General features: G+C 40.7%; 1 protein-coding gene across 1 annotated transcript; it reads left to right on the top strand.

Moving 5' to 3' along the window:
* Positions 1 to 4,943: 4,943 nt before the first annotated feature.
* med10 (mediator complex subunit 10) lies at positions 4,944 to 7,425 on the top strand. Its single transcript, XM_014177962.3, has 4 exons — positions 4,944 to 5,220; positions 5,576 to 5,659; positions 6,298 to 6,400; positions 6,662 to 7,425. The coding sequence occupies exons 1-4, from the start codon at positions 5,099 to 5,101 to the stop codon at positions 6,755 to 6,757; spliced, it is 405 nt and encodes a 134-aa protein (XP_014033437.1). The 5' UTR covers positions 4,944 to 5,098; the 3' UTR covers positions 6,758 to 7,425.
* Positions 7,426 to 8,118: the final 693 nt, after the last annotated feature.

The following is an 8,118-nucleotide window of genomic DNA, read 5'->3' as shown; positions in this document are numbered from 1 at the left end:
TGTGACTAAATTCTTGAGGCATTTATAAGTTATATTCTTCAAGAATCAATGGATATATACAGTACCAGTCAAAAGTTTGGAATCACCTGCTCATTCAAGTGTTTTTCTTTATTTTGACTATTTTCTACATTGTAGAATGATAGTGAAAACATCAAAACTATGAAATAACACATATGGAATCATGTAGTAACCAAAAAAGTGTTAAACAAATGAGATTCTTCAAATAGCCACCCTTTGCCTTGATGACAGCTTTGCACACTCTTGGCATTCTCTGAACCAGCTTCATGAGGTAGTCACCTGGAATGCATTTAACTGAACAGGTGTGCCTTCTTAAAAGTTAATCTGTGGAATTTCTTTCCTTCTTAATGCGTTTAAGCCAATCAGGTGTTGTGACAAGGTAGGAGGGTATACAGAATATAGCCCTATTTGGTAAAAGACCAAGTCCATATTAAGGCAAGAACAGCTCAAATAAGCACAGAGAAACAACAGTCCGTTACTTTAAGACATAAAGGTCAGTCAATACGGAAAATTTCAAGAACTTTGACAGTTTCTTCAAGTGCTGTCGCAAAAACCATCAAGCGCTATGATGAAACTGGCTCTCATGAAGACCGCCACAGGAATGGAAGACCCAGAGATACTTCTGCTGCAGGGGATAAGTTCATTAGAGTTACCAGCCACAGAAATTGCAGCCCAAATAAATGCTTCACAGAGTTCAAGTAACAGACACATCTCAACATAAACTGTTCAGAGAAGATTGTGAATCAGATCTTCATGGTCCAATTGCTGCAAAGAAACCACAACTAAATGACACCAATAATAAGAAGAGACTTGCTTGGGCCAAGAAACACGAGCAATGGACATTAGACGGGTGGATATTTGTCCTTTGGTCTGGGGTCCAAATTTGAGATTTTTGGTGAACGGATCATCTCTGCATGTCTATTTCCCACAGTAAAGCATGGAGGAGGAGGTGTCATTGTGTGGGGGTGCTTTGCTGGTGACACTGTCTGTGATTTATTTAGAATTCAAGGCACACTTACCCGGCATGGCTACCACAGCATTCTGCAGCGATATGCCATACCATCTGGTTTTGGGCTTAGTGGGACTATCATTTGTTTTTCAACAGGACAATGACCCAACACACCTCCAGGCTGTGTAAGGGCTATTTTACCAAGAAGGAGAGTGATGGAGTGCTGCATCAGATGACCTGGCCTCCACAATCTCCCGACTTCAAACAAATTGAGATGGTTTGGGATTAGTCGGACCGCAGAGTGAAGGAAAAGCAGCCAACAAGTGCTCAGCATATGAGGGAACTCCTTCAAGGCTGTTGGAAAAGCATTCCATGTTAAGCTGGTTGTTGAGAGAATGCCAAGAGTGTGCAAAGCTGTCATCATGGTTACTACATGATTCCATACATGTTTTTTCATAGTTTTGATGGCCTGATCACCGACAACGACGAGACAGCCTATAGGGAGGAGGTCAGAGACCTGGCCGGGTGGTGCCAGAATAACAACCTATCCCTCAACATAACCACGACTAAGGAGATGATTGTGGACTACAGGAAAAGGAGCACCGAGCTCACCCCCATTCTCATCGACGGGGCTGTAGTGGAGCAGGTTGAGAGCTTCAAGTTACTTGGTGTCCACATCAACAACAAACTAGAATGGTCCAAACACACCAAGACAGTTGTGAAGAGGGCACGACAAAGCCTATTCCCCCTCAGGAAACTAAAAAGATTAGGCATGGGTCCTGAGATCCTCAAAAGGTTCTACAACTGCAACATCGAGAGCATCCTGACCGGTTGCATCACTGCCTGGTACGGCAATTGCTCGGCCTCCGACCGCAAGGCACTTCAGAGGGTAGTGCGTACGGCCCAGTACATCACTGGGGCAAAGCTGCCTGCCATCCAGGACCTCTACACCAGGCGGTGTCAGAGGAAGGCCATAAAAATTGTCAAAGACCCCAGCCACCCCAGTCATAGACTGTTCTCTCTACTACCGCATGGCAAGCGGTACCGGAGTGCCAAGTCTAGGACAGCTTCTCAACAGTTTTACCCCCAAGCCATAAGACTCCTGAACAGGTAACCAAATGGTTACCCAGACTATTTGCATTGTGTGCCCCCCTCCCCTCTTTTACGCTGCTGCTACTCTCTGTTTATCTTATATACATAGTCACTTTAACTATACATTCATGTACATACTACCTCAATTGGCCCGACCAACCAGTACTCCCACACATTGGCTAACCGGGCTATCTGCATTGTGTCCCACCACCCGCCAACCCCTCTTTTTACGCTACTGCTACTCTCTGTTCATCATATATGCATACCGGTAGTCACTTTAACCATACCTACATGTACATACTACCTCAATAAGCCTGACTAACCGGTGCCTGTATATAGCCTTGCTACTCTTATTTTCAAATTTATTTTTACTGTTGTTTTATTTATTTACTAACCTACACACACACACACACACACACACACACACACACACGCACGCACGCACGCACGCACGCACGCACGCACACACACACACACACACACCTTTTTTTCGCACTATTGGTTAGAGCCTGTAAGTAAGCATTTCACTGTAAGGTCTACACCTGTTGTATTCGGTGCGCGTGACAAATAAACTTTGATTTGATTTCATTCACTATTATTCTACATTGCAGAAAATAGTAAAAATAAAGAAAAACCCTTGAATGTGTAGGTGTTCTAAAACTTTTGACCGGTAGTGTATGTTGGGTGAATTCGGAAAAACTGGGACACTTTTTGCATTTCCTTTTTCTGTAACCTCTTTTGACATATATCCAACATACAGTATTAGCCCAACACATGATACATTAACATGTCTGAAATCTTCAACTGAGTCTAAACCATTTTTTCAGTTTACATTTGGTAGACTGGGACAGCAGGTTAGATAAATTGGGACACCGTTGTTAAAGTCCTAATTGTACCCCAATGACAATTCAATTCAATTTTGTATGATTAGGAAACTTCATGTGTTGGGCTAATATGTTGGGCATACACTAAGTGCACAAAACGTTAAGCACACCTTCCTAGTATTGAGTTGCCCTCCCTCAGAACAGCCTCAATTCGTCGGGGCATGGACTCTATAAGGTGTTGAAAATATTCCACAGGGATGCTGGGCCATATTGACTCCAATGCTTCCCACAGTTGTGTCAAGTTGGCTGGTGGTTCCTTTGGGTGATGGACCATTCTTGATACACAAGGGAAATTGTTGAGTGTGAAAAATCCAGCAGTGTTGCAGTTCTTGACACAAACCTAGGCAACATGATAGATAATAAACAGTAGCATCAGCGTATGCGATCTGTCAAAAGTGTTAGTGCAAAAAGGGTCAATGCAGATAGTCTGGGTAGCTATTGCTTAACTATTTAACTAACTATTTTGCAGTCTAATGGCTTGGAAATGAATCTGCTCAGGGTCCTGTTGGTTCCAGACTTGGTGCATTGGTACGGCTTGCCTGTGCGTTAGCAGAGAGAACAGTCTATGACTTGGGTGGCTGGAGTCTGACAATTTTTAGGGCCTTCCTCTAACACAACCTGGGATAGAGGTCCTGAATGGCTGGGAACTCGGGCCCGGGGATGTACTGGGCTGTACGCACTACCCTCTGTAGTGCCTTGTGTCGGATGTCAAGCATTTGCCATACCAAGTGAGGATGCAGCCAGTCAACATGCTGTCAATGCTGTAGACCTTTTTGAGGATCAGAGGGCCCATGCCAAATCTTTTCAACCTCCCGAGGGGCTGAATATGTTCTGTGCATGAACCATTTATTAGTTAGTGTGACATCATTGTAGTGTAAGTGTTCTGGCTTCCTAGATGGGGTGACACGTTGAAACTCATGAAAAACCGCCATATGAAACCTTAATAATAAGGCTTTCATTCTATCAATTATAATTCAAAAATCTAGCTTTTGGTGTTAAAATGAGTAGTTATTGGTAGTGTTTTAAAATATAATAACTAGTCATGTAAACAGTTGTTATATTTTATGAAATCAGATTTATATCACTGTTCCACTTCCCCTGAATGGTGTGTGAATAGTGGGACAGAGACCTTTTCAGCTATAAAAATGCACAAAATGAACCTTTAATAAATGTAAATGTATTTTCCTTCATTAGATATTGTATAATACATTGAAATATGTTATTTTAGTTGTTCATAACATCTCTGAATCAATTTATTTTCTATATAGCAAATAAACAGCATATGATGATGGTGGAAGGAATTACAGGGAAATAATAAGTTAGGAAAGAAAGGAAGCACATGATGTGCAATAAAGGGGGTAGAAAAGAGGCTACATTCATGAAAAGGGGCAGAATTTGGGGATAGTAGAGGTGTTTCAGGATCAAGTAAAAGATGTGCAGACTCCATTAGTTAGATTTTCACCAAGAGCCTGGAAAGTCCCCAAATCAATTTCCCAAGTGCATGGAGAGGGTTTTGTAAAAAGGTTATTGTCACATATTTGTAAAAAACAAGAGTTTGTTATCGGATCGTTATCTACAAGCTTCTACAAAGTCTTATTGATGAATTCATAACAAGTGTGAGGTGATGTGGGACACTAGTGTAAGGTTATTATATTACAAAGTGGCATCAAACCAGCTGTCCTAAGTAGCCTACAAAGTATTTTACTATATTTTATATTTTGTTTGTTTTATTGTTTCATTGCACTGCTTTTATGAATTGAAAACACTTATAAAACACTGTCCATCAATATATAAACACACGCTTTCAAATGACCTGTATTAAAAATGCATGGTGATGATGATACATTGTAACAATCAATGTTCGAGTTGTAAGACCTTGAACAAATAACAAGTTGCAACAATGTGTCTCTGACTATTTCAGAGCACGACGCTTTGCGGCAATCTGGAGCGGCAGACGGCAGGCTGTCGCTACGGCAACTACATATTTGCCAATGATTGGTTCTTACCCTTCGGAAAAGCAGTGTAGCGCTATAGAAGTCTGGATAGCGACTGAAATTGTCATGAATTGATTAAAGGCTTTGTTTGTCTTTTTACATTTCCACAAATATTTAATGTTTATGAGAACTGAAGACATAGATAGCGTTTTGTTGGAGACATGGCTGAGAAATTTGATAACCTCGAGGAGCATCTCGAGAAGTTTGTTGAAAATATTCGACAAATGGGAATCATCGTTAGCGACTTCCAACCTAGCAGTCAAACAGGACTCAACCAAAAACTGTAAGTTATGCCAGTTGGCTAGCTAGCTAGGTGTTTCTAGTATTACTAGCCATCATAGCTAGCCACTTAAATATGTGACTACTAACTCCCCGTTATCAATACACCACAGTTGTGTAAAAAAGGCAAACGGGTTAGTCAATGCTAACTAGCTTCCACATAGCGAGCTAGCTAGCTAGTACAGTCAATCAATGTTATAGACACATCATGGTATAAAATACTTAACATATATTAATGACCTGATTTAATTACTGACTAACTATCAGTAATGTTGAGGTAGTTAGTTGTATGGTAGTTGTAGATTTAGCCTGCTAACGTTAGTTGTTGAAATGTCAATACTCGATTCTGTGCCTTTCAGAAACTACATGATCACGGGACTGCAGGACATTGAGAAATGTCGCCAGCAGCTACATGAGATCAACGTTCCTCTCGAGGCATTCGAGTGAGTAGATGTACCTACCAACTTGTACATACATCTGCCATTTCTGGCTCTAGTTTGTGAGCCTCGGAATCCCAGGATTGTCATGTAACTTTTGAAAGCCTGGGAAAGTTCGCCTCACGAATACGATAAAAATGGGTGTAGAGTACGAGATGGAAACTAGGTATGCGTTGCCATTTCAAACCAATCACATAGTTTGTATGGGTGACACTGAGCAGGAAACAGATTGTTTTCTGAAAATAAATCTGGCTTGCATTAGGCGAGCATGCATGCATGCATGCATGCATAATATACTAAACAAATGCTGCATAAGCTATAAGACTTTGTCTGACAGGGTAGGAAAAGGGACACAGACATAACAAGGAATTGCCTCTCTTGAGGGGAAACTGAGTAGTAATTTATTCTCAGAGTCAGTCAAATGCGAGTGTTGAATGCTAGCGCTCCCATTCAAACGCAAAATCAAGACATCCAATAGTCGAGTCAACGAGATGAGATTTGTAACGATGGCTACTCGAGACTGTGGTGAGCTTAATAGAAGGAAAGTCACCCTTATACCAGCTATTTCTCACCCTCAGATCTCCACTTGGCCACAGACCCTCAGCCTAACTAAACCAATGTAATGTTTTGCCTTATGTTTTCAGATACATAGATCAGGGTCGTAACCCCCAGCTGTACACTAAGGAGTGTCTGGAAAGGGCCCTGGCCAAGAACGAGCAGGTTAAAGGCAAGATTGACACCATGACGGTAAGTGGCAGTAGATTCAAGCCTAATAAAGACAGAGAAATAGATTCAAGAAATGACTTAAGGACAGGTAGTCATGGTTACACTTTACTCAAAGCCTGCTGGTATAATGCCTGATTATAATGGAGTGTAAGATGTGTCATAAGCACATATAATCCTCTTATACTGTCTTATTACCATTAGGGCCATAATGGTTCTTACTAAGTAACAGTAAATACACTTTAGCTTCAAACTCTGACCCCTCTGTTCTGTCTCTGGTTGCAGAAGTTTAAGAGCCTGCTGATCTCTGAGCTGGGCAAGGTTTTTCCAGAGGAGATGACCAAGTACAAGGCTATCCATGGAGATGACCCCCCATCATAGTGACCCCTAACCCCACTACCCAAAGCCACAGTGAGGTTTCACAGGGCAGGATCGATGAGTCAGCCAGATGACGTGTATTCATATTCACAAATATTCATGGGAAAGTGGGTTGTTGACATTGAGAAATCGCCTAGTCTGAGATAATGAGACAGCTGTAGAGGTAGTTGGAGGAGAAATTCTTTGTTTCTGATGTGGGAAGAGTAATGTGGCAAGAATGCTCCATGGAAGGGTACAAAATATTGTGGACAAAAAAACAAAAAGAAAGACAATCATCACAAATGAGCTAGAGCTGAGGATTGGATAGTAAGAACTGGCAGCCAAGAACCTATTGCCTTTTTCGACTATCTTTTTGTTGTTCTGGAAATATAAAATAATTCTCAATGTGATATCTGGCTAACTGTTTCCTCCTGCTGTGTGAGATCCCACCTAGAACATGTATATAATGTTTCTACTCATACGGAACCTTTTTGTAAAGACTAAGATCATTGTACAATGCTGAAGATCTGGACTGGGACTCTGTTTTGTATCAAGCTCAAGTATCTAAATGTATCTTGTACATGGTCAACAAACTAGATCAGATGTTTACAATACACATTTTGTGTTTTGATTGAATCTTGTTTGTTTTGCTTTTTGTTTTATATTGCAAATAAATGGTCTTGTGATTGAAAGATTAGTGTGGTATTTACTGCGCCTTATAGGCTACAATTCATAAACAGGGTCTTGATTTATAAGTGGTAAAGGCCTCAATAATGTCCCATTCTTTTACCCAAAGGTCAATCACCATGGACATTACATTATAAGAGGTTGTGTTCAGTGGGTATTAAAGAAGGAAATGGAAGAAAATAGTTTTAACCAATGTTTTTTGTTGTTGGATATTTTACCCACCTACCAATAGGTGCCCATCTTTGCGAGGCATTGGAAAACCTCCCTGGTCTTTGTGGTTGAATCTGTTAGAAATGCACTGCTTGACTGAGGGACCTTACATATAATTGTGTGTGAGGTACAGAGATGAGGTAGTCATTCAAAAATCATATTAAACACTATTATTGCACACACGGTGAGTCCATGCAGCTTATTATGTGACTTGTTAAGCACATTTTTACTCCTGATTTTATTTAGGCTTGCCATTAGAAAGGGGTTGAATACTTATTGACTCAAAACATTTCAGCTTTTAATTTTGAATTAATAAAAAACAAAAATATGAATCCACTTTGACATTATGGGGTATTGTGTGTAAACCAGTGACACAATCTCAATTCAATCAATTTTAAATTCAGGCTGTAACACAACAAAATATGGATAAAGTCAAGTGGTGTGAATACTTTCTGAACGCACTGCAGGTATCGACTTCTCAGCCGATG

This window comes from Salmo salar, chromosome 27, assembly GCF_965601325.2.
Source record: "Salmo salar chromosome 27, fSalSal1, whole genome shotgun sequence".
Taxonomy (NCBI): domain Eukaryota; kingdom Metazoa; phylum Chordata; class Actinopteri; order Salmoniformes; family Salmonidae; genus Salmo; species Salmo salar.
This window is presented reverse-complemented; position numbering and strand designations above follow the sequence as displayed.

Excerpts from the sequence above, each read along its gene's own strand:
- med10 (XM_014177962.3), top strand. The coding sequence starts at position 5,099 with ATGGCTGAGAAATTTGATAACCTCGAGGAGCATCTCGAGAAGTTTGTT. Across the intron at positions 5,221-5,575 it reads ACAGGACTCAACCAAAAACT|AAACTACATGATCACGGGAC; the intron begins GTAAGTTATGCC and ends TGTGCCTTTCAG. Across the intron at positions 6,401-6,661 it reads GCAAGATTGACACCATGACG|AAGTTTAAGAGCCTGCTGAT; the intron begins GTAAGTGGCAGT and ends CTCTGGTTGCAG.